Genomic DNA, 26,721 nt, shown 5'->3' with positions numbered 1-26,721 from the left:
AACAAGTACAGAAAACATGTTTCAGCCCTACTACAATAAATAGTTTATTGCAAATTCATGCCCGTAGGTTAATTGCATGTTGACAACAGTGTCAAAGTACAAATGTAAGGTAAAACAAAAGGTATACATGTAATACAAGATCATACTATATTGCTAGTCTACAATAAGTTTCTATATCTACGGTACTAATGCAGGGTTTGATTTCTTCTTTGAAAGCAGTGGAAAATAAAAAGTCCCACACTTTCAATGATGAGTGGGTTGGAAGATTTCAAAAGGAATATATGTTTCTGTGTATTTCTTAATCTAGAAATTTTTTTGGAGATTTCGGATACAATGACTGAATGAGAGCGTTAATACACATTCAGGACCTTCCCACAACTTTGCTCCCGACCACTACCCAACCAAGGCCGGCGCTGGGTTGGGAGTAGCCTGGAATCCATCCTATCGTAGCTCCAGTTCGCTCCTCTGATCGCATACAAACAGAATAAGTCATAATATGACTTTCCTGACTTTGATTTGACAAAATTCAAAGTCGACTCTGGCTTAGACAACATTTAAAGACAAGCAGGCAACCTCACCAGCCAACTCCCAACCACCAGGTCAGGTGAGGCCATGGTCAGCTGTGTCAGACCGAGTGTATTTAGAACGCTGTTAATTAGGTTAATTGTGACTCATAATACCTTTATCCAGCAAAACTAGGAATCTAGAAAACTTTAGAAAGTTTTGGCAAGTTGCAAGTTGCATGTTGTGATTTACAGTCCACACCAAATGGTCCAAGTCCAAGGTCATATAAAACCTCATCAGATTAATGACATCACATCACTGATTCATTAACCTTCCCGTGCTAAGGTACCCTTCTGGCATCAACATTGTGGTGGTTGTGGGTTAGCCAGCAGGGAGAAGGTTAAATGGGTACTAGCTGCTGTTGACAGAGGGGTGGTAATCCACAATAATAACCTCCCGCTGATAACAACTTGTTGTGAATTACCTCTGAATATCCCTCCCCTGCCCCATACTGATTAACATGAGTGAGGAGTTAGTAGTAGCAAAACTATCGATGTCACAAAACTGTAAGTGTAATCAACACTTGTCAATAGATGGATGTATGAAACGATGGACGCACATCACTAAAGGTGAATTGAAAAATGCACTATATTTTTCCTTCACTTCAAATTTGGCATCAAATTTTTGTGCTATCCAAGCAGAGGTTTCCATCAGGAGTTGGCTTGTCGTATTTTTGTTCTTCTTTATTTGTCCTCTCTATGATTTCATCTTTCCCTAGTGACGGCTTTGATTTCCTTCATTTTGCTTGTAATTTAATTTATCTTATTCTCCAAGCAGAGGTTTCGGTTGGTGCAGGAAAACAAAACAAATCATGGTCACTAGTATTAGAGAAACATTGAATCGTAGAAAAGACAAAAAAAAATGAAACCTCTGCTTGGAGAGTAAGACTTTTGGTCTCCATGTGACGCCATGCACACAATCCTGTTAGTTCTGCCTGATATCACAACTGTTGTGTTAGCTGGACCCAGACATCGTTTGAAGTTCAAGTACTTCCTGAGAAATTATCGGGTCTGACTGCTAACATTACCCAGTCCAGGGATAGTGTACAGTTCATACTCAGACATACAGTTATTCACACACTGCTACACCGTTCACACTTCGCTTTCAGAAAGCAGCGAGTTTGATACACAAGGAGAGAACATGTTTAAAACAGGACAGAATAAACAACAAATATTGACGTTGGGAGGGGAGCTCCCTACTGAGAGGGTTCCTACTGTCTTTAGGCAGGCGTTTCAGACGGAATCTTGGAGAAAAGTTACAAATGCGTGTAGTCAAAAGTATAACTTACGCTCAAAACTCGCTCCAAAAAATGCGCACAAATAATTTTTGTTGCCAACACTCAAACGTTCTGAGTTCTACGAATTTCTCACTTTGCATAGCTAGATCGGTAAAAGTATGTTGCAAAAGTTTAAAAGTCTGAAATCGCTTTAATTTGAACGGAATTCTTTTAACATTGTTATCTAGATCGCAGAGCTACCATTTTGTATGTGTTAGCTAAATGCATGTCTATGTTTCGAAACTGGTCGAAGTTTTTAGCCTGATTGCGAATCAAAATAATAACCCAGGACCAAACTGCTGGGTGCGGTGAAGCTAGGGTTAGGGACCGTAAAATCGTGCTATTGTTGTCCTATTGTTGTCCTTAAATCGTGCTGTAAACCGTACTGTTGACGTCTGGTTCTAACCAAAACAAGGCGGGTAGAGTTACCGTGCGTGGCGGTCAGCACAGCCAGGCTGCTGAGGACGGCGAGCAGGCTCCTGTAGACGTTACCGCATCCCAACATGGCTGCGGCCAGGCTACCGTAACTCCCGGCTGGGAGTCTTCAGGCCGGGTAGGTCCAGTCGGCGGGCGGGCAGGCTAGCCGCCCCGCCGGGTCCCGTTATATCCGCCCCCGGGGACGGTGTGACTACAAGCAATGTACCGACGAGCCTGTCCGGGCGGAATCCAGGTAATCTCCCGTCCTAGCGGCGGCTGCAGGCCCGGGAGGGTCCGCGGGAAGCTTGTCGGGCTGTCCGGCGGCAGGCCCGGAGGAATGTCGGCCACACACCCGGGCGGAGGGTCCGGTTTCACCGCGCCACTGGACCGCGACAGCCCGCGCAGCGGAGCGGTCTCCTCCCGAACGCGCACGAGAACAGCCCGGTTAGTCCGATGGCGACGTCTCCGAGGGTTTCTTGCCGTTGTTAAAGACGGTAGAGCGTCTTGAAGGACCGATACAAGTGGAGAAGTCGGAGAGAACGTCTTGGGGGAACCCGACTGCGTCTGGCAAGACGCCAGGCTTACACATGGAGCGGACTGTGCCACTCCAGATGGCGGGGGGGTCTTTACAAGAACATACGTACATCATACTACAGCATAGTACATGTGGCCAAGAAAAAAATCATGCAGAAATCATCTAAACGTCAGAGATTCTGTCGCAAAATTATGAAATTCAGAATTTCAATGGCAAGAATTTCTTGCTATCATAAAACAGAATCAAAGAAATTGCAAATGTCTCTGGCTGAGCAAGGACTCCGACTGAGTCTCGAAAACATAGATTTTATTTTTTCTTTCAACAGATCAATAACTGTGTATGTTCTTTCAGAATAACAACTGAAAGACAAAATACATTCCCACAAATCAATGTATACACCAAGAAAATACGAAAATACGCATTTGATACTTTTGTAACGGAATATCGCGTGTGGCGGCACGGTCCAGACGCTGTGGGGACATCTATCGACCAACAAAGAAAATGCAGCTTCCTGAAGCTGGCGGGGTTGATACTGTAAATGGTTTTAAGTTCGCATGATTTTAATTTCGCGCTAAGGCGAAAATGGAACGTTCGCAATGGTTTTAAGTTTGCGGCAGTGCTATAGTCACATATTGCTACGATATGGGACAAAAATGTACGCGGTGGTTTAAAGTTCGCGGTGAAACGGTCGCCGCAAAAATAAAACCACGCGAACATTTCTCCCCCACCAGGCCTTCCTACGGGGGTACGGATCGAAGAATTCGGCAAAAAAAGTTCGATAATTGGCCAGGAGAGTCAGTCCACGGGAAGGTTAACATTGAAAACCTAGGGTGGCCGAACTCTCCTGGCAATTATTCTCCCTATAGCCAGCGTGGTCTGGTAGAGGCTAAAGTCGGTACGTATACTGTATCCAACACACTAGTGACTAGGGGTACCGTGTACCGGTACAAAACCGGTATTCTTGTGTGGACCGGTCCAAAAAAAAACGGTCCGGAAAAAATCAGTGGACCGGACTTTGGACCGATTAGAAAATTCACAGTACAAGACTACCAACAGGCGGTCACATAACAAAATATGATAATGTTAGTGGTCTAAGAAAATACAAAACAGCAGATTTAACGAGTCAAGTTTTCATCCATTCACAACGGGATCGGATCCCTATAGACTTTTCGATAAGTGTGGTAGGTTCTTTAATTCTTTATCTTTGCTCTCCCAAACTAGGTTCTCTCAAAGAAATAGATTTAGAATACTCCTAGTTGTCATTTCGCTTTTAATTCATCTACATATTTCTCTTCCTTCTCGAGCTGTTACGCGTACACACGTTACTTTTTTTTTCCAAATTTCATTTAGTTGCATGAGTAACTGTTATCTTGCGTACCTTATTACGTGGGAAAATTTGATACTTTGGGGCGACCCAACCACGAAAACAGTCATGGACGTTGGTAAAAAGTATAATCACAACAAATGGAGGATTTTCATCGGTATGCGGTATTACTTTCAAGGACAATAAACAATCTTCGCAATAACACCAAACACAATACAGGCAGTAAACAAGCTGCTAGGGGGCCCAAACCTACACCGCTTCTTTATTACACCACAAGCTATCTGCCACCCAAAAATTAAGACCATAGCACGTCCAGATCAAAAGATACAAAAACGGAAGTTCTGCTGCAGTACCAAGGTCACATACCAAGGGGCCCAAAATCGATCTGGAATTTCGGCTTTACAACACCTACCCACATACCAAATATCATCGTAATCCATCAAAAGGTTCTTGAGTTATGCTGACTACAGTTGTGTGGAAACACAGACACACCCAAAACTATATCTCCATTTTTCATGGATATAAAAACTCGGAGGCTGTAGTGTATAGATAGGCTGATGAAAATTTGGGCACTATCTTGGCGACCACTAAACATCAGCAATCATGTTCCACCCACGAATGAACATCAATCATCGCCAATAGGGGTTCATGGTAAGGGACGGGGCTATAGTTATACATACGCTTTGAAATTATATGTAATACTTTGCAATTGAAAACTAACAACGGAAATATGATGAACACAAGGACATTATTTTGATAATGTCCTTGGATCAACCGTTTCCAAACTTTCGGCGCTTGGGTTGTATTAGACAGGCGCAGCTATTGGACATGGTCAAACTAAATGCAGTGTTTTTGTCTTAAGTTCCGAGGGACGTTCTTTTTCATATTTCTCGAAACCCGGCGCGGGAATAATGCGCACGTGGATGTCACTCGCCTTGATCGTGTAAGTAACGCACGAATATACAAGTCAACAAACACCCAGCCTCTCATCAACAGAGTCAGACAGCGACAACTGGGCTTTATTGGGCACGCCCTCAGGCTGCCCACAGAGGAGCCACTCAGGACATACGCCCTCTACATCCCGACACATGGCAGAAGGCGACCAGGACGTCAGAAAACGAGCTACTTGACCTACATCCAGAACCTGCTTGGGGATGCTGAAGGTGACCTGAGCCCAGAGGCTATCACCGAGATGGCTACTGACCGGCAGACGTGGAGAAGGCGTGTGATCGGCCGCTGCGCGACCGACCGATGATGATGATGATGGATGTCACTCAAAACGTCGGGTCAGTATGACCTTAGTCTCTACCAGACTAACTATGCCAGGGTTTCACTTGGGCTGACTCTACTAGCTAATTATTCCTTTTTCTGCCGAATTCTACGATTCATACGCCCGTAATAGGGCCTGGTGGAGGCTAGTGTGACCTGAACTAGAACGACATGGACCCGTCACCATTTCCACCCAGACTTTTTTCACAGCGTTTCCACCAGATAAAAAAACAGTTAGGAAACTGGGATGAAAAATGGACAGGTAGTAGGTCAAAGGTCAGGCCCAACGCTGAACGGTTCCCATGTGTGACGTCATAGAAATAATTTCAGATACTCTAATATTATACCTTTAGTCTTAACGACGTGTTACAACTTACAGTTACTGAACAAATAACACAACAGCTTCCTTTGACTCATAACAAACTGTGGAATAAGCGAAGTTTGGTGCCGTGGCAGGAATCGTTTTGTGGGCATTTCGCATTTGTATTTCAGACGTTTATTATATACCTTGTGTCGCATGATCTAATTGCATTAGGGCCCCATTCAACGTCCACCGGAATTTCAATAAAGGAATAGGGAACTGAGCGAACAAAAGGACAAAAAAGCAATCAAGTAAGCGACCGGCATAGATTAGTTTTAATATTTCATGATGCAGCCCGAGAAACCCTCCACTGCGACACCTGTTGAGTCGTCTACATGCTCCAGCCCGTGACCGTTGTCATGACAACGACGCCATTACGGGTGCTGAGAATCCTGACGTAATGCGATGTTAGTCTTGTTTTATCGGTCGCACCGCAATATTAATCTCCAAGCAGATCTATAGGTTGCATAAAGACCGTATCAAACTGGCAGAGGAAGTACGTTTTGCATTACAAGCTCCTTCTTCCAGTTGGATACGGTCTTTGCAATCCATTGGGTCTGGTTGGAGACTACCGCAATATATTTCCCGAAACAACCTGCGACATTCGATATTAGGAGAGAGGGGAGAATGGAAACGAAGAGAATATGATATAACAGCTGTGGATTATGAAGTCTCTCTCTGTGTGTGTGTGTGTGTGTGTGTGTGTGTGTGTGTGTGTGTGTGTGTGTGTGTGTGTGTGTGTGTGTGTTTGTGTGTGTGTGTGTGTGTTTGTGTGTGTGTTTGTGTGTGTGTGTGTGTGTTAAACCACACTGGCTGCAATTCACAAGTGTGGGGAGAGAGAGGGATGACGAAAGCTAATGATAGAAGGGTGGAGAGAGGGGGATGACGAAAGCTAATGATAGAAGGGTGGAGAGAGAGGGGGATGACGAAAGCTAATGATAGAAGGGTGGAGAGAGAGGTCAGAGAGGGATGACGAAAGCTAATGATAGAAGGGTGGAGAGAGAGGGGGATGACGAAAGCTAATGATAGAAGGGTGGAGAGAGAGGGGGAGGGATGGAGAAAGAAGGAAGGAAGGAGAGGAGTGGAGAGGGAGATACGGAGAGTCGGATAGATGGAGAGAGATGATTCCGAGGAATGAAGAGGGAGGGATGAAGAGAAGGAGAGAGGGATGGAGAGGGGTAGGGATGGTAGAGGGATGGATAGATGGATAGGGGAATAGAGAGGGGATACAGAGAGGGATGGAGAGAGGAATGTATTTCTGCCATATTCGATATTGATGAGAGATAAATTAAGTAAAAGATTGATATCGATGGATATAGATAGATGGTTTCAAATGTAACCGCAAGGATATATTCCAACTGTACGTTCCCAATATAACAGTTTAGGCCACTCACATGCTTCTCTATCATCAGTAATTTTGGGTGATCTCCAACCATTGTTAGGAGTGGCCTTCGCCATTAGTATTTCAAACTTCATCATTTAGCGGCCGAACCACAGACATTATTCTGTCACCTGTGCTTCTTGTTTTTCTCTAACTCCAAGCAGATGTTGGGGGTGAGATTATAACATTTAGAATTGCTGTCGAGTTTTAACCTACATCAAACAAGTTTCTTCACTTGAAAGTTCATCTGTGTTGGTAGAAGTCATTCTGTATCAAAGTTCAACTACAATTATTTGGACTAACTCAAATTTTGATCAGTTGATCAGTCGAAAAATTTGGTAAGTCCAAATACTTGTGTTAGAAATTGCAGTTCAACTTTGACACAGAAAAAAAGTTTCTTGGCTTAAGATTGACCAAAGTGAAAGTATTTTATTTTATTTTTTATACATATATGTGCCCGTGTGAGAAAAATATCAACAAAGGGATAGCCAGTTCATTTTTCTAAAGATAGGAGGACCTCTCACTGCTACGGTTGATATTTCCTATTTCCGTTTCTTGATCGAAAAAAATGTTCAGAACTTAGATATTATCACGCACACAAATGGCGTTGCAATTTGTACCGCGCCTAGAAATAGTCACGCGGTTGCATGACATGGTCCTCTCTGGAAAATTAGCAGGAAGCAATTAAAATAACCCCTTCATTGTTGCCTAAAGCCGCCGTCATAAATATTTCAAACTTCATCCCTGAATTCTAAGGTGGGATTAAGTTAGAGTACAGCTCTGCGAAAACATGTCAAAGATGAGGAGAGTTTTACCCAACACTGTGGGAAACATTGATAAATAGTGAATGTTTCTTTCTTAATCACTCGGCTGCAATCACTAAAGACGTTTCAAGAGACAAAAATGTGAAAAGACGACAGAGAAGAAAACTAGAAGTTGCCATTGCTAGGTAACCACAGCGCCTTTTGTCCATTTGTTTGCCAACTGTTGACTCAAAGCAACAGTTGGGCCACTTTACTTTTGCAACGATGAGGGGGGTTCTAATGTAAGAATTATTTTAATTTGAAAGGATGAGGTTTGTTTCGTATGTATTGTATGGCATACAAGGATTCATATACTAAAGCTTTTTTATATAAAAATAGGTATAGAGTTTTGGCAATGCCAGTGACTGTTTTAGACTAATCCTATTTTTTTTTCGTACCCATTGTTTCTATGTGTCACCATCCAGTCACGTGTCCATGTTGCATCAACTTGGTATGCATATTAAAAGTCTTGCATGCAGTCGGTAATATCTTCGCTGATCTATTTTTCCGAGCTGCACTTTTCCATATTTCTACTGGACTAATTTCCACGGAGAGAAGCCGGGAAAATGCAGTGTGTTTTGCGTTCAGTGTTCTCTACATTTGCGATCATGTGGTCTTGTTTCATCTCTGCCGGTGGACAAGGTAAGATCGTTCAACAAACGCACGCATAAAAAACAGATAAACATGCATCGCATCATGTCTCAAACCACATCTACACCGTATAACTTACTCTCCAAGCAGAGGAGGGGTTCCGGCTGGTTTTGACGTGTTTTTAGGCGTTTTTGTCGGGCTTTCTACTTTGTCTTTTTTGTTTGGTCTCTTTGAAGAGACAAAAAAACAAACATGACAAAGTAGAAAGTCCGACAAAAACACCTAAAACAAGTAAAAAAACCAGCCGGAACCCCTCCTCTGCTTGGAGAGTAGTATAACTTTCCAAAGAGCCTTGAGCACTATTAAGTCTTCTGTGCATTATAACAGCTACTGGACATTTTCTGAGCGCGCTTTGGGCCAGAATTATCTTGGTATGACATTTTCGGTCATAAGTTTGTTATTTGACCGGCGTATATTAACGGGTTGGAACCTAGAGTGATACAAAATACCCCGTGTTGTATTCTATATGTACAACTTTTATCGGAAAAGTATAACTTTCATCGATCTCTATGGCAGTTCTGTTAACACTCAAGTGACCTAACGGTTACATGTAAAGTGCGTACACTAGTAAATTCCCAAGCCCGTTTAGATCGGATGCAGGCTCGTCGCCTTGCCCGAGGAAAACCGAAACAAAACGTTACCATACCACGTCGGAGTAGCGTCTTCGAAAGTAGGTTTTGAACTAAAATTCAACGCTTGCATACGCATTTTTTGTCACTTGTTTTCGAATCCCCTTACCAGCCCACATACACAGTCATATTATTTTCAGTACTGTTATAAAAGAAGGATAGAAAAATTACAAGGAAAATAAACTATGAACATATATATAGAGAGAGATGTGTCCAAGGCGATATAATTCCCTTTTTTTTTACCAACCGTTGAAGTTGCAAGTTAAAGACAACTTAGAGAAAATGTTGATAGAAGAGTGTAGAAAGAGGGGAGAAAACGGAACAGAATTCTGGAGACATGCAAGAATATAAACAACGAAGTTAACAAAGATTAAGGTGCAACAAAATAAAACCTGAAATAATGCGTAGTTCAGTAGTTTTACATGGACCGGCCATCATTGGAAACGAGGAAAGCTGGGCAAAACTTTCATACATTTTCCATTGAACCAAGTTCACTTTTTTTAATAAAACAGAAACAGTATTATGGTCATGACTCTAAGAACGGTAAGGCGAGGCCGATTCTGGCCGTTGCGTGTGACATGGTGCCCAATTAGTAACAATCATTTTGTGGTCTTTCTGACGATGATTATATGGTATTATTAAGAGTACTCTTCAAGCATTGTCAGAAGCGGGTGTAACCAAATTAATAATTCAAATTTCATTACTTAGTGGCAAGCCATAGACGTAGATATAGTCATGCCACAAGGAGTTTTCGTCAGCAGAATGAAACAGCAGAAATGTCTGACAAAAGCGGGCAATATACACACAGCTGTGCTGCTTTATCTCAACATATACACTACCCAATGTCGTCCACTTTGTGTATTCTTGACAAAGTCACGGTTCTCATGAGGTGTGAAGAAACATGTATGATTTCTTGCCACCATGTCTGTCTCCAAATAGATTTGTGTCAAGGGACAGAAGATAATAAACAAGTGAAACGCGTAACACAAGTGTCCTGTGACGTCCTCTATATACCCTTGTGAGTCCTGGACCCTGATAGCAAAACGCGAGAAACGAATCCAAACCGTGGAGATAAATTTTTTCCGGAAGACTGTAGAGATCACATACCGAGACCGCTTTTCAAGTTATGCTGAAGTACCGAAAAGAGCCAATGTAAATATTCGTCTGTACGGAGGCCTCCTGATCATTGTGAGAAAAGAAAACTGAATAGTACGGGCACGCGGCACGCTCTACTCTCCAAGCAGAGGTTGGTGGGGAATTTCGAAGATTGTGACCTTTTTATCATATGCTCCGTTTTTTGGCCGCTATCTTGGTGGGGATAGCGGACAAAAAACGGGGCATATGATAAAAAGGTCACAATCTTCCCCACCAACCTCTGCTTGGAGAGTATCACGCTGACTACGACTGCAGGAAAGCGCGTGCAGAATCGCACTCGGCATGCTAACCGCCCGTGAGCCTCATTACTCTCCAAGCAGAGGAGTGGGTCCGGCTAGTTTCAAGTGACGTGTTCAGGCGTTTTTGTCGGGCTGGTTGTGGGTTGGTGAGATAGAAAATACATGACATAGAAAGCCCGACAGAAACTAAAACACGTCAAAAACCAACCGGACCCACTTCTCTGCTAGCCTCTACCAGGCTCCGCGGATAGCTGGGAAAATAGTAGAAATTGGCCAAATAGAGTGAATTGTATCAAGGACGTTCTATATAAAACCTCCTTGATTGTATGAAGGGAGCCGGCTACGGAGAGAGGGCCCATAATAGAATGCCAAAGTCCCCCGGCAAATGTTCTCCCTATAGCCGGCGCGGTTAGTCTGGTAGAGACTTAGCCTCTACCAGGCTCCACAGGTCCCTGGCCAGCTAACTCCTCTGGCATGTTAACGTTATCTGTCTATTTGCCGAATTTCTACTATTTCTCCAGCGACCCGTGGAGCCTGGTAGAGCCTAGTAAGAGACTGACTTGTTACTAATTTAGCGTCGTACCCAGGGCACGAGAGACATTTGGCTCTGTCTGCGTCTTGAAAATGGCGTTTTGAACAAGTTTGGATAACGCTACAATAGCACCGTCCAAACTGTCGTACGTTTCAAGAAGGCTATAGAATAATCTAACATGGTAGACACGCCCTAGACACGCCCTAGACACGCCCTAGACACGCCCCTATACATGCTGGGAAAAACGACCAAACTCATGATGAAATACAGCATGACACCGCAAGGGGGCACTGGTGATCGGAACTAACACCCGGGATTAACGTTAACCCGGTTGTTTCCGGCACAGATTGGTTGGGTTGGATTTTTCCTCAAGCGTTTGTCGGATTTTTTCAAGCGTTTCGTTGGTTGACTGTGAGTGCAGACTCTTTTTGCTTACAGTTGCAACTTGAGACTTGTGTGATGCGTGTGTGAAGGGCAGACACGCTATGCCGATCTGTTTTCTTACTTTATCGGCCAGTAGGCCGGGGGGAGGGGGGCGCATAACTGTTACTGGTACTTGACGTTATATTTTACACGCAGGAGTTATGATATCTGGATATCGGTGGCGTTATGGTTTGTAAAGGTACATTTTTCATCTGATAGCAGATAGTTGCCCTCCAACTATCGTCCCCTGTGCAGAAAATGCCACCGAGCATTCCGAAATTTGCCTTCTAATCTAAGTTTTCTTGTCGAAACTGCAAAGTTGTAACTTCGTTGTAACGTTACTAACTTGTAGGCGATATACCTCGCCGCGGCGACTGTTGGAGGGCTTCTTTTGCTTACAGTCTTATGCACTAGCAAGATAAGGCTATTGAACTCTATTGAACATTAACATAAATAAATAATAAATGAATTGCCAAATTGGACCGTTCCAAAAAATAAAAATGGAGGGGGTGTTGAAGAGGCTGGATTTTGGAAATTTTCCAACCCCCTTTTTCTTTTAATCCGACTACTTCAATACCCCCCTTTTAATTTCATCCACGTGCCCTGACCCCCCTTTATTCTCATCCGACTAATTTCATGAAATATCATTTTCTCGCCAATAGAAGGGTCTGGTGGTCTGTAACTTTGTACATAACGTTAACGTTAAAATGAAAATCCAGATTTTCCTTGACCCCCCTAACGGCATTAGGAATAAAATCCAAAATCCGGCCTCTTCAACCCCCCATCCATTTTTATTTTTTGGAACGGCCCATTACACATCTCTAACAGTAACAGTACACGTTACCGATTTGGAGCTTTGTTGCTTTTGGTATGTTTTCAGGAGCCCCAAACATTAAATGTTTTCTATCGGAGTCCGACTATTTAATAACGCCTGATGATGACATATAAGCCAATTCACGGTTCCGACTACGCATGTGCAGTGTCAAAGGTAAAGGCCCCTGAGACGTAAACATTAAAACCCGTCTGGGCGTTGTTATGCAAACCTAGACAATGTCGAGACGAACACTGTATACAAGCCAGGGGCCTTCACCTTTGACACTGCACATGCGTAGTCGGAACTGCGAATGGGCTTATTGACAGACACATCCTGTCAATAGTAGAAATAAGTCTTATTGACAGGATGTGCAGGATTTGAATGAGTCTGCCCTTATTTGATGAATTATTGATTTGCTCTACAGTCGAACCGCAGAGCTCTATGCGCATCCGTTCTGCGCAGCCTTCTCTAAGACGGCGTTCGCCGGGTCACGGCCGGACCTGGGTTGGACCCTGTTGCATGGGTGTAAACAACTACCTGTGGTGCAAGAAAAAGACCTCAGACCTACATAATGTTTATACTTTTTCATATCTGTAGGACTTGCCCAGTGCAGCTATGTAGATATTTCGTGTATTGCAAAATGACAGCGGCCGCGGTGGCTTTCGAAACATTAGCAATTTTTGGTCAATTTATCTGTGCTCATCTTCTTTACAGTTCACCTAGATCCAACTAGCTAATCACATAGTGCGATAGTCCATTTCTTCACCTTTAAATAGATACCAAAATACCTTGGTTTATTTGAGGAGCAACGGGTTTGCCCCCAAAAAAAACTGCGACCACATGCAAATCATGGTGGTGAAATTCGAGCCTGGGCGTATCTACCGATACACACTATCCTGCGTTTTGGTTACATTTTGATACATTTCACAAGGTGTCATAAAACTTGTGTTTTGGTTTTAGAAGCTGCATGAGCACGGCTACCACATGCAATAGAAGAAGCTACATGATAATAGTCAAATACGCACAGACAGAGGGTTTTAGTACTAGGTAGCGACTTAGTAAAAATTGTCAAATTTGAAGTCAATAGTTTCGAACTCCAGCGTTCGACCGATGGAACCAAGACGGTACGTTCGATTTTTTGAGCCGCGGGGTCAGGCGAGTTCAGGCGTAGTGTTGCAACTATCAGTCGGTGTGTGGAGAAGTTTAGAAAAGACTAACGTCTAATTCTTGCAGTTGCAGATACATTTTCTGAAAAAGATTGACATTATTCAGAAGCCAGAAAAAGTGGGATTCTTGTGCACGTATGCCAATATTAGTACATAATGTGTACGTTTTGCAAATCAAAGTAAAAGGACACTGTGTTCAATTTCTCATTCAGAAAAAGGACGCCATAAAACTGACATGATGTTCGTTTTTTTGGGGGCAAACCCGTTGCTCCTAAAATTAACCAAGGAACTTTGGTATCAATTTAAAGCTGAAGATATGGACTATCATGCTGTGGAAATAGCTAATTGGATCTAGGTGAGCTGTAAAAAAGACGAGCACAAATAAAGTGACCAAAAATTGCTCATGTTTAGAACGCCACAGCGCTCGCTGATATTTTGTTATGCGCAAGTAATCTGAATTGCTGTACTGGGCAAATCCCGTAGATTTGAAAAAGTATATACATTATATAGGTCTGAGGTATTTTTGCTGCACGACAGGCTCTTGTTTACACCCATGCAACGGGGTCAAATCTAGACGCGGCAAATACGCTATCTTAGAGAATAACGCGTTCTAGGGTGACCTGCGGTTCGACTGTCTAGTGGTATTGCATTTGCCTCATGAGTGGTAGGTCGTGGGTTCAAACCCCGGTGGAGACTTTTCTTCTTTTTCTAGTCTTATTTTTGCACCATCTTACAAGATGTAGGACCCTCAAGGTCAGGGTCAGGGCGTGGGGTTAGAGTTACAGGATCATGAGATGCTAAGCACAGGTTTTTTAAAGGCTTAAAGTAATGTGTGCTCTGATTGGCTTAAAGTAATGTGTGCTCTGATTGGCTTAAAGTAAGGTGTGCTCTGATTGGCTTGAAGTAATGTGTGCTCTGATTGGCTTAAAGTAATGTGTGCTCTGATTGGCTTAAAGTAATGTGTGCTCTGATTGGCTTAAAGAAATGTGGGCTCCTAACTGATTGGCTCCTATTCCTGTCAATAGTGCAAGAAATTCTTATTGACAGGAAAAAACTCTTCATCAAACGTTATTGATTGATCAGTACGATCATGCGTAACGTTAAATAGTTTAGGTATCCTGAACTTGTCAAATATCAATGGAGCATAAACACCAAAATTTACATTCTGGGCCGTGAAGAAAAAAAAGTTTTCTTGGGAATAGGAAACTATTTGTTCAACTTGAGTCATCAATGTAGATATGACACGACTAATGATGGTTCTCCTGCCGGCGTAGGTGTCAATGTCGCCCAGGGGAAACCAGCGGATCAGACAAGCACATATCATGGCTTGGCGGCTGGCCGTGCCGTAGACGGGAACATCGATGGCAACTTCTTAGCTGGTTTCTGTGCATCCACTGCAGATAACGCTAATCCCAGCTGGTGGGTGGATCTGGGTGAATCGTACATGGTTGACAGGTGCGTGTACAGCATGTATTGTCCATCAGTCATGGCAATGGATACACGTACACATTAAGTGCACACAAACAAACAAACAAACAAACAAACACAGACATATACGCCAAGAAATATTGGTACACTGGCAAAAATGCTGATTAATGAAAGATTATATATTTTTGTTTGCTTGAACCTTTGTTTATTTGATGTGAAGATTTTAAATCTCAAACACATAAGTCAACGGATTGATTGCATGCATTTTAAGTCACTTGCTGATGTTTTTTTCACTTTCAATCCATGGAAAAAAATGGAAATTTGATTGTACAACCTAATAAAGCAAGTTGACGTGTATATCTGACAACACAGCGGTATCAGTTTGAATTTGAATCAATGATTTGCTCCTATTGGATGTGTCAGTCAATGCTTGGCAAATTCATATAGGAACAGAGGATCCATCAATGTTAACAAGTTTTATACGATGTTCATCAGACTAAATATATATAACAGTTCGTTCACTCACTCACTCACTCACTCACTCACTCACTCACTCACTCACTCACTCACTCACTCACTCACTCACTCACTCACTCACTCACTCAGTTGTATATATAAAACTCAAGTGCGATTTTTTTGTCTTCAATATCTACAGAGTGGTCATCACCAACCGCCAGGATGCACTTCCGGAACGACTCAACCCCTTTAACATCCACATCGGGGATTCCGCCCAGTTCAGCGCGAACCCCAAGTGCGGAGGTGATCATCAGATCGACGTGAATCAGCCGTCCATTTCCGTCTCATGTCTGGGGATGCGAGGGCGCTATGTTGGCGTCCGTCTTCCCGGGCCCTCCCGCACACTGACCCTGTGCGAAGTCCAGGTATTTCCGGGTAGGTTTTCACTGCATTCAGTTGAATTGCTGATTCTACGTCTTTATTTACTTATTTATTTTGATTTACCACATTTGTGGAGGGTTTGACATAACAGGTGACTATCACTTTTTCAAGATGTCAACCCCGACCAGACTGTAAGGTTTGGACCATCGCACACCGGGGCATGCCCCTACTCTTTTTCGAAAGGTGTGGTGGGTTCTTTAACGTGCGCGGGGTGTGGCTCTCTCCAAACATGGGACCTCCATTTAACGTCCTATCCGAGGGACATCCCTAACCAAAGCTAGGTACTCATTTACACCTGACTGAAGTGAGGAAAGTTGTGTTAAGTGCCTTTCCCAAGGGCACAACGTCGGGGCGCAAGTTCAGACATGTCTCTGGGCACAACCCAGGATTAGATCCTGGGTCCCATTGTTTGACAGCCGCGCGCTCTACCACTTGCGCCACACGACGTCTTTGAAGTGGAGCGCACTAGAATGGGTCTGAGCCAAGCACAATTCTTCAACGTAGACATCAGTAGAAATATGCTCTCATGCCGATAAACAGGCCGAGAAAAAGTTTCAGACCATCCATTGTTCTTAAATGTAGAAGAGCTGTTTTTTTTCTTCCCATGGATTAAACATTTGGCTATGCATTTTTAAGGAAAATGACATTTTCAACGGCTTTCCGGAAAAGGTGGGCTACCCCAGGGCTGGGCTAGTGGGGTGGGCTACCCCAGGGCTGGGCTAGTGGGGTGGGCTACCCCAGGGCTGGGCTAGTTGGGTGGGCTACCCCAGGGCTGGGCTAGTTGGGTGGGCTACACCAGGGCTGGGCTAGTGGGGTGGGCTACCCCAGGGCTGGGCTAGTGGGGTGGGCTACCCCAGGGCTGGGCTAGTGGGGTGGGCTACCCCAGGGCTGGGCTAGTGGGGTGCGCTACCCCAGGGCTGGGCTAGTGGGGTGGGCTACCCCAGGGCTGGGCTAGTGGGGTGGGCTACCCCAGGGCTGGGCTAGTGGGGTGGGCTACCCCAGGGCTGGGCTACCTCAGCAGGCTACCCTTTCTGGGCCTCAAGGCTATGCATGGGGAATTGGCCTCTTATGGAATTTCCTTGAGGAAAAACTGGGTCAAGCTGTTGAGAAGGCAACTGCTGATCATATTGCTTGGGGATGGGGGTAGGGGGTGTTGGTTGGTGGTACAATGTAGCAATCAAGGACTCCACCAATACTGAGGTAGCCCACCCCACTAGCCCAGTTACTTACTTTGTATTGGCCAGTAGGCTGGGGGGAGGGGGGCGCATAACTGTTACTGGTAGTTGACGTTATATTTTACACGCAGGAGTTATGATATCTGGATATTGGTGGCGTTATGGTCTGTAAAGGTACATTTTTCATCTGATAGCAGATAGTTGCCCTCCTAGTATCGTCTCCTGTGCAGAAAATGCCACCGAGCATTCTGAAATTTGTCTTTTCTTGTCAAAACTGCAATTTAAGTTGTAACTTCGTTGTACTAACTTGTAGGCGATATACCTTGCCGCGGTGACTGTTGAAGGGCTTCTTTTGCTCATAGTCTTATACACTAGCAAGATACTGGCTTAAGTATAAGATTGTAAGCAAAAGAAGTCCTCCAACAGTCGCCGTGGCTATTAACGATATACCCTGCTGTCTCTATTGAACATAACATAACGTGTTAATTGAAGAATAAATGAATTGCCAAATTACACGTCTCTACCGATTTGGAGCTTGGGTGCTTTTGATATATTTGCAGGCGCCCCGAACATTAACTTTTTATTGCTTCAGTCTGACTAATTTAATAATGCCTGATGATGACATATAAGTCCATTCGCAGTTCCGACTACACATGTGCAGTGTCAAAGGTAAAGGCCCCCGAGACGTAAACAAAACCTGTCGGGCGTTGTTATGCAAATCTAACATTAGACAATGTCGAGACGAGAACTGTTTACAAGCCGGGGGCCTTCACCTTTGACACTGCACATATGTAATCGGAGCTGCTTATTGACAGGCACATCCTGTCAATAGTAGAAAAAAGTCTTGTTGACAGGATGTATGTAGGAATCAGTTTGAATGAGTCTGCCTTCAAGTGATGAATTGTTTATTTGGCTTAAGGATTGTGTTTGCCTCATGAGTGGTAGGACGTGGGTTCCAACCTCGGTGGAGATATTTTGTTTTTCTTTTTTGAGTCTGAATTTTTCTTTGTCTTGTCTTATTTTCATACCATCTTACAGGACATAAGACCCTCAAGGTCAGGTTTACATGGGGGATGGTGTCAGAGTTACATGGGGGGGGGGTCAGAGTTACATGGGGGGTCAGAGTTACATGGGGGGGGTCAGAGTTACATGGGGGGTCAGAGTTACATGGGGGGTCAGAGTTACATGGGGGGTCAGAGTTACATGGGGGGCCAGAGTTACATGGGGGGTCAGAGTTACATGGGGGGTCAGAGTTACATGGGGGGGGTCAGAGTTACATGGGGGGGGGTCAGAGTTACATGGGGGGGGGGGTCAGGGTTACATGGGGGGTCAGAGTTACATGGGGGGTCAGAGTTACATGGGGGGCCAGAGTTACATGGGGGGTCAGAGTTACATGGGGGGTCAGAGTTACATGGGGGGTCAGAGTTACATGGGGGGTCAGAGTTACATGGGGGGTCAGAGTTACATGGGGGGTCAGAGTTACATGGGGGGTCAGAGTTACATGGGAGGTTATGGTTGACAGGACCATGAGGTATTAATCACAGGTTTATTAAAGGCTATAAGGTACATGCTCTGATTAGCTCCTAACAAATCTATTCCTGTCAATAGCGCAAGAAATTCTTATTGACAGGAATAAATTCTTCATCAAACATTATCAATTGATCAGTACGATTGTGCGTAACGTTACATAGATACATACAGTAGTTTAATACAATTACATAGTTACATAGATACATAGATACATACATAGATTCAAACTTTAGTTATCCTGAACTGGTCAAGTATCAATGGAGTGTAAACACCAAAATTGACATATTCTGGGCCATTGAAGAAAACTAATTGTTTTTTTGGAAATAAGCTAAGAAACTATTTGTTCAACTTGAGTCATCGATGTAGATATGACACGACTAATGATGGTTCTCCTGCCGGCGTAGGTGTCAATGTCGCCCAGGGGAAACCAGCGGATCAGACAAGCACATATCGTTACGCTCACCATGGGTTAGCCAGCCATGCCGTAGACGGGAACACCGATGGCAATTACTACAGTGGTTCCTGTGCATCCACTGCACACCTGCCAGACGCTAATGCCAGCTGGTGGGTGGATCTGGGTGAATCGTACATGGTCGACAGGTGCGTGTACAGCATGTATAGTCCATCAGTCATGACAATGGATACACGTACACATTAAGTGCACACGAACAAACAAACAAACAAACAAACAAACAAACACAGACACCGAGAAATACACTCAGGGCAAAAATGTTAATTGATCATGATAAAAGGTTGTATAAGTAGATAATGTGACGATTTGAAATCTGGAACACATTCTTTAAGTCAAAAGATTACTTGCATGCATTTTAAGTCACTTGTTGATCTTTTTAATTTTTTTACTTTCAATCCATAGAAAAGTAAAATGTGAACTTCATTGTACAACCTGTGGCAAGTTGAGGTGTTGTCCGACAACACAGCAGTCTCAGTTTGAATTTGAATCAGTGATTTGCTCCTATTTGGTGTGTCAATCAATGCTTGGCAAATTCATATAGGGACAGAGGATCCATCAATGTTAACAAGTTTTATATGATGTTTATCCGACTAAATAAAAAAGAAATAAAAAAAACTCAAGTGCCATTGTTTTGTCTTTAATATCTACGTACATACAGTGTGGTCATCTTCAACCGCATGGACTGTTGCGGGGACTGGCTCAACCCCTTCAACATCCACATCGGGGATTCCGCCCAGGTCAGCACGAACCCACAGTGCGGAGGTGATCATCGAATCGACGTGAACCAGTCGTCCTTTTCCGTTTTGTGTCCAGGGATGCGGGGGCGCTATGTTGGCGTCCGTCTTCCCGGACCCTCCCGCATACTGCAACTGTGTGAAGTCCAAGTATTCCCGGGTAGGTCTTCACTGCATTCAGTTGAATTGCTGATTCTACGTCTTTGAAGTGGAGCGCACTGGAATGGGTCAGCCAAGCACAATTCTTCAACGTAGACATCAGTAGAAATATACTCTCATGCCGATAAACAGGCTGAGAAAATGTTTCAGACCATCCATTGTTCTTAAATGTAGAAGAGCTATTTTTTTTCTTCCCATGGATTAAACATTTGGCTCTGTCTTACGGTAAAGCCCCCGTCACAAATAGGAAATTCAGCTCGGCCGACGTGTTAGCAAGCTTCAAATGTGCATTTTCGGCCGAAGTACGGCCGACGTTCTGTTGATTACGCGGGCTTCGGGCGATTTTTAGAAATAAAAGTTTATCCAAATATTGGCCTTTTACCAGGTTAGTCGATACTGGCTTCGTCCATGTCCAAGAGATGGTACCATCTCATGGAGAATTTTTAGTTTTTAGTGTTTGACGGACGTCGCCTGAGATTTTCATTGGTAAATACGGTTGGCGCTCGGGCGATTTTGAAATTCGGCGAGCTTCGGGCGATCTACAAAGTCGTCCGACGCTCGCATGAATTGTGACGCCGGCTTAAGGAAAATGGCATTTTGAACGGCTTTCCAGAAAAGGTGGGCTACCCCAGGGCTGGGCTAGTGGGATGGGTTACCCCAGGGCTGGGCTAGTGGGGTGGGCTACCCCAGGGCTGGGCTAGTGGGGTGGGCTACCCCAGGGCTGGGCTAGTGGGGTGGGCTACCCCAGGGCTGGGCTAGTGGGGTGGGCTACCCCAGGGCTGGGCTAGTGGGATGGGCTACCCCAGGGCTGGACTAGTGGGGTGGGCTACCCCAGGGCTGGGCTAGTGGGGTGGGCTACCCCAGGGCTGGGCTAGTGGGATTGGCTACCCCAGGGCTGGACTAGTGGGGTGGGTTACCTCAGGGCTGGGCTAGTGGGGTGGGTTACCCCAGGGCTGGGCTAGTGGGGTGCGCTACCCCAGGGCTGGACTAGTGGGGTGCGCTACCCCAGGGCTGGGCTAGTGGGGTGCGCTACCCCAGGGCTGGGCTAGTGGGGTGGGCTACCCCAGGGCTGGGCTAGTGGGATGGGTTACCCCAGGGCTGGGCTAGTGGGGTGGGCTACCCCAGGGCTGGGCTAGTGGGATGGGCCTGTATACAGGTGGAATGCCTCACCTGGTTTCCCTAATCTATCTCACCTGTATACACGTGGCATGCCTCACCTGGTTTCCCTAATCTATCTCACCTGTATACACGTGGCATGCCTCACCTGGTTTCCCTAAGCTCCTACACCTGCGTGAGGGATTACTTGATTTGAGTAGTAAGCCTTGTTTACCATACAGATAGCACCTTTCAGAATTCTGAAGTCAATTTTATTCCCGTATGCAGACCCCTGCAGCAAGGGTGTGTACCGTGTGCTGAATGAAGCATGGAGGAACGTCAACCACGGCAAGGACAGCCCAGTTCGCTGTGACGACGGCTTCAACGGCGAGTGGTACCGCTTCATGGGCCCAGCCGGGTCTGTCATGCCGACACAGCGCCCCGCGACACCTCACATCTGCGGCGCCGAATCTCCGATGTGGATGAACGGCACACATCCGACACCTGCCGACGGCGTGGTGTTCCGCCAGGTGTGTAATTACTGGTACGGTTCCCCCTGCGAGCGGGAAGTAACCATCCATGTGAAGGCGTGCCCTGCCGGGTTCTACGTCTACAAGCTGCCCGCGGCTCCTTTTTGCTGGCTGGTGTACTGTGGGGAAACGGGTGAGTTGTTTCCTGTTATTTTATGCATCTCCTTCTTCGAGCTTTTATCTAATATTGGTTAAACTTAAAGAAGACTGTTGCAGGTGAACTGTTGTTTGCATTATACGATGTTGGAAGTTATCATTATGTGCTTAATGTAACTACAAACTTAAGCCACTTCAATTGATGTATATTATAGCCCATTGTTTATATATGATAGGCTATAACATATCTATAAGAATACTGTATGACCATTCCAGTTATCTGAGCTTTCTAAATAAGCTTGTGTACAAAGATCCTGTCCTCACAGAAAAGGAAACAAGCAGTTCCGCGGTAAACAGCATGTTATGTGGGTAGGTGTCAGCAACACATTTAGGGCAAGTGCGATTTTGGGTCACCTAGTGGTTTCCAATGGAACTACAACAGATCTTCCAGTTTGCTATACCTGTTGATTTGGACGTGCTATGATGATGATTCTTTGGTAATGGCACTTGTATGTAAGGTTGCAAGGGAAATTATTTTGAAGATATGATGAAAGACGTGATGCAAGATGTGATTTGAAGATTTAGTTGAAAAATCCAGCTAAAAAAGCAGCTTCCAAATTGACTAATCTAATTATCATAGTTTATATTTGGCTGTTTGTGTTAAAGTTTGCGGCCGCTGCCTGGGTGGGGAAGTCAACTGTAACCCGGTGTCGGATGTCTGCTCGGCTGGGTGTCAGGATGGATGGAAAACACATGTACAGCTTTGCAAGGAAAGTAAGTTGCAATTTGATTATTCCTTTTTTTATCTAGACTCACAAAATAAACATCAATTATACAAGATGATCAAAGAACTGGATGAGGTCTCAAAAGAGTCAGACAGTTCAGATGGCATCCGCCATCTTTCATCAGTGACTGAGAATGATATATGGTGACTAAAATTCGAAAGGTAGTGGATGCTATCTGAAATGTATGACTCTTTAGTGACCCCAAGCAGAGGATGGGTTCCGGCAGGTTTTGACTTGTTTTTAGGCGTTTTTGTCGGCCTTTCTACTTTTTCATTTTTTTTTTTCTCTATAAACCCAACCTCTGCCGGCAGACGGACTGATCAAAGCCTAATAAAACTAATCGCTGCGACACATTACAAGCGTTTTATAAGTAGGTGCGAAGCGTCCCCGGCCAGGCACGGGATTCCCTCCCCAAGCGCCACAGAACTTTCGGCCTAGTCAAACCATGCAAGGACCTAATCCTTGGTCCAACGGTCGTGGCATTACTTGTCATGCTATGTTCTTTACGTAATGTTCTTACGCTTCTCGTATCCTTTGGCTAATTGCACTTACTTTCGTATGAAATAACTAAAATCATCTCAGCGTGCAGCGAAAAACATTGGGCCGGGGTTCCCATCTTTCCAATCCGCGATGCTCAACTCCGATCCAGACCGATTTTGACCGCCGTACCAGAAGACAAAGTACAGCCCGAAAATATCCATAAATCCTCTCATTTTGACTACCCACTGCGGAAATGCGATGTTGTAGTGTGAGGAAATCGTAGAATCTCATAAAAGACTCTAAACCACCCACATGTGTATGCAAAACAATCACGGGGCGCCATGTTGGAAGATCGCTACGATGTCCGTCAGCAAATGATTTGCCTATCGTGACTGAACTCTTTTACCATAAAAGAACCATCAAAGACCGAATCACACAAAAAACTGTACTATCCTCTGGTGCCATTTGGGAATTTTCAAGCCTCTGTTAGTAGAGCCAAGGAGGTTTTACCTCCTTGGTAGAGCTTCATCACCAATTTCGCTGTTGTTGTTGAAAACTTCTCTTCCAATCTGAACACAGCGACCGGAGGCATGCGTTAACCGCATGTAAACGTAAGGTACATGTTCCCGTTTGTAATTCATTTAATAACGATTCCTGATATAATTGCATAATTGATGCGTTTCAAGTTGAAACGCAATACACATCTATTTATATGCCTTGTTCATGCACTAGTGTATTTTCTCAATTTTCTTGTGAGGTATCCAATGGAAATTTACGTTATGATGCTATCAATGTTCATGCCGGCGTGAGATCAGCCTGTCGCATGAATAGGGCAGTCAGCGGGGGACCGGCGCGGCCCCGTGAAAGCCGCTACACTTGCCGGATGTGTGATAATCCGGCGCAATAAAATTGTTACCACTAATGATAATCTAATGGTTCTCGGGGAGGAGTACTGCCACCTTTCTTCAATGGAAGTAAATAGGTTTGCCCCGCCCCGAGGTCAGTGCCGGCAGAGGTTGGGTTTATAGAGACAAAAAAAATGAAAAAGTAGAAAGGCCGACAAAAACGCCTAAAAACAAGTAAAAACCTGCCGGAACCCATCCTCTGCTTGGAGAGTAATCAAGGAGGTCCTGCATGGGGGGGTCCCGACAACGCTCTACGCTAAATTCGGAGGGCCGGCTACGTAATACGCTAAATTCAGAAAGCCTCCCTACGCTCTACGCTAAATTATGGAGTGGTCGGCAACGCTCTACGTAAAATTAAAACAGCCGATTATGCTCTACGTAAAAGGGGCATGCAGGCCCTCATCCAGCTCTTTGCTTGATCTTGCATAGTGGCTCAGTCTAGTCTTTTACTTGGATTTATATCCTTCATCGACGTAGATGTGTCAGAGAAGGAAGTTTCATATTCATTGGTCTCATATTTGCAGGTCGGTCATTTGATGTAAATAACATTTAATTTGCAGTATGTTAGTAGTGAAAAATCGTGAAGAAATCTGTGTTTTTAACTTTTCAAAGCTATTTCATTTCATTTTGTCTATTTTATTGAAATTGCAAAACACAATACAATGGACAAGCCAGGCAGCAATGCTGCTATTGGTTGCCATGAATAGACACATCAGTTGAACACATTTGTACATATACATATACATATACATATACACATTATACATATACACATACATTTATACACAGATACAGATACGTGATATACATATACATCATCATACATAGACTTCATTTACATCATACCTGTAGTAGTCATCAAAAAGGAACATATTTTGTTTATGGAGGTGATGGAAACAGAAATACAATAAGATACTTTTTAGAGAGTGTTTTTTCTTCTCATCTCATTTTTTTGATTTCTGTTCCGCAGCTGTGGATCCGCCAATGAACCTGAACGTTAATGACATCACGGATGAAGGGTTCAAGGTCACCTGGTCTCCATCCCCCGACCCTGACCTTCAGGGATACCGCGTGGTGGTGTCCGAGCTGGACATGACGACAGCCGTCAATCAGACCACGGATGAGACATGGCTCCAGGTGGCGGGACTGACATGGGAAACGGATTACATCATCAGGGTGACGGTGTTGGTCCTGTCTGAAGGTCGCTGGTCACAGAGCAATGCGACAACAACGGAGGCAACCACAGGTAAGAAGAGCCTACTTCTGATTCGTGGATAAAGCAAAAGAAAGGCTCTTAATTCAGTGGATAAAACAGAAAGTAAGGTTGTTAACAGACTGAGATGCTGATCATTGTGTGGGAACATTTCTGAAAGTTTTTCAGACTCTGAACTTTTTTGCTACATCAGGCCTTCAGACCTCTTTACCGGACAACAAGGGACAACAATAAACAAAACATTCAGATCAGAAATTTTCACTAAGTCTTGTAAAATTGTAACCTATGTAGAGGTAACATTTATTGTAGGTGTTTCATGCAGACACTGAATTTTGCCTCTGTTCTCTTTGCAGAGCCCGACGAATGTGCGACAGTGAACGGCCGGTGTGACCACATCTGCTCCAACGTTCCGGGAGGGTACAGGTGCCAATGTCGCCAGGGCTTCGTGCTGATGGCAGACGCCCACGGCTGTGGAGGTAAAAAAAGTTGTTACATGATTGTACTTTCATTACAGTCATATGCACCATGTGAATATGCAAATGCATTCTTCACATCACAGCTTTAAAAGCAGTTCAGGATTGATTATCACACACTCACTCACTATCCGGTTTAACGTCTTCTTTCCTATTATCAAGCAGCTTATTCTCACAATGGGTACCTGCCTGCCTGCCTACGTGCTCAGGCCAGAAACTGGCCCCTTGCTTTCCAGGAGGATCCTCTAAGCGGTCCTGTCCCTTGCCCTAGCCTCTGCTTCCCGACTGTCTAAGCAAGTGTCCTTCACAATTTGGTCTTTCCATCTCTTCGATGGTCTTCCCCGGGGTCTGGGGGTAGCGAACTCCTGGCTGTAGGCTTTGTACACTAGTGTTTGTGGGGGTTGTCTTATGACGTGTCCAAACCACCTCAGACAATGGGTACTTAGAGGTTAATTGCTTTGATCAAATTACTCACTTTGGCAGACTAGAGCACTCAGTTTTTCTTATTTCTAGAAAAGATGCCAGCTTAATTTAGGATAATGTTTGAAATGTAAGTGTAATGATGTAATTTGATTATCTGCAACATTTTTTGAAACCCACACATTACAGAAAAAGTGGGATCGTTCGTCTTCCACTGTCTCGAAAAAAAGAAGTCAAACCCAAATAAGATAGAATTTAGTGATAGTATTTGAACTAGAATAGTCACATGCTATATTGTTACCAATTGTCTGTCCGTCCTTCCATGTTTCATGTACTTGCAATTAGCCTACGGGCAAGAACTTGCAATAAACTTATTACGATAGAGGATGCATTGCATTGCCTACTACTGCGTTGATCTCATATTGTTTGTTTCCAAGTTTGCGGCCGCTGCCTGGGCGGGGACGTCAACTGTGACCCGATGTCAGGTGTCTGCTCGGCTGGGTGTCAGGATGGATGGAAAACTCAGCTTTGTGATAAAGGTATCGTGCGTGGCCATATTTGTTCTTGAATTTGTTCCCTTTCACAAATGATGTCTTCTGCATCCCTAAACTCTGCTTCATTTTTTAATTGGAAAAATGAGACTGCGCATATTTACAGGTCTTTCTTCTTCAAACCTTATCATACTTTGTTGTATCATTGCTTAAATGTGTATTTTATATCATAAAACATCTCCATCACTGAATTGGAATTGATACTGAGGTAAAAATGACATGTGGTGCTCCGATTGAAC

The 26,721-nt window shown here is 44.3% G+C and overlaps 4 protein-coding genes across 4 annotated transcripts in view; 3 read left to right on the top strand and 1 right to left on the bottom strand.

Moving 5' to 3' along the window:
* Window positions 1-2,852, bottom strand: part of LOC136448639 (extracellular matrix organizing protein FRAS1-like) — a 99,557-nt gene extending 96,705 nt beyond the window's left edge. Inside the window, exon 1 of the mRNA XM_066448277.1 lies at window positions 2,270-2,852. Coding sequence (XP_066304374.1) covers window positions 2,270-2,345 — 76 coding nt within the window. The 5' untranslated portion in view covers window positions 2,346-2,852. The remainder of the gene's footprint in view (window positions 1-2,269) is intronic.
* An 8,623-nt stretch (window positions 2,853-11,475) lies between these two features.
* LOC136448622 (fucolectin-like) lies at window positions 11,476-20,413 on the top strand. Its single transcript, XM_066448261.1, has 5 exons — window positions 11,476-11,547; window positions 14,814-14,994; window positions 15,623-15,858; window positions 18,974-19,169; window positions 19,700-20,413. The coding sequence occupies exons 2-5, from the start codon at window positions 14,984-14,986 to the stop codon at window positions 19,980-19,982; spliced, it is 726 nt and encodes a 241-aa protein (XP_066304358.1). The 5' UTR covers window positions 11,476-11,547; window positions 14,814-14,983; the 3' UTR covers window positions 19,983-20,413.
* Window positions 20,414-21,074: 661 nt separating this feature from the next.
* On the top strand, window positions 21,075-22,771 carry LOC136448636 (oncoprotein-induced transcript 3 protein-like). The gene is made up of 4 exons (XM_066448274.1): window positions 21,075-21,090; window positions 21,318-21,692; window positions 22,322-22,429; window positions 22,752-22,771. Exons 1-4 carry the CDS (start codon window positions 21,075-21,077, stop codon window positions 22,769-22,771), a joined length of 519 nt encoding a protein of 172 aa, XP_066304371.1.
* Window positions 22,772-24,799: 2,028 nt separating this feature from the next.
* On the top strand, window positions 24,800-26,307 carry LOC136448172 (uncharacterized). Its single transcript, XM_066447351.1, has 2 exons — window positions 24,800-25,071; window positions 25,392-26,307. The coding sequence occupies exons 1-2, from the start codon at window positions 24,810-24,812 to the stop codon at window positions 25,601-25,603; spliced, it is 474 nt and encodes a 157-aa protein (XP_066303448.1). The 5' UTR covers window positions 24,800-24,809; the 3' UTR covers window positions 25,604-26,307.
* The last annotated feature ends 414 nt before the right edge of the window (window positions 26,308-26,721 follow it).

This window comes from Branchiostoma lanceolatum, chromosome 14 (assembly GCF_035083965.1).
Source record: "Branchiostoma lanceolatum isolate klBraLanc5 chromosome 14, klBraLanc5.hap2, whole genome shotgun sequence".
NCBI classification, from domain to species: Eukaryota; Metazoa; Chordata; class Leptocardii; order Amphioxiformes; family Branchiostomatidae; genus Branchiostoma; species Branchiostoma lanceolatum.
Note: the sequence above shows the minus strand (reverse complement) of the source record. Positions and strands in the feature narration are given on the sequence as shown.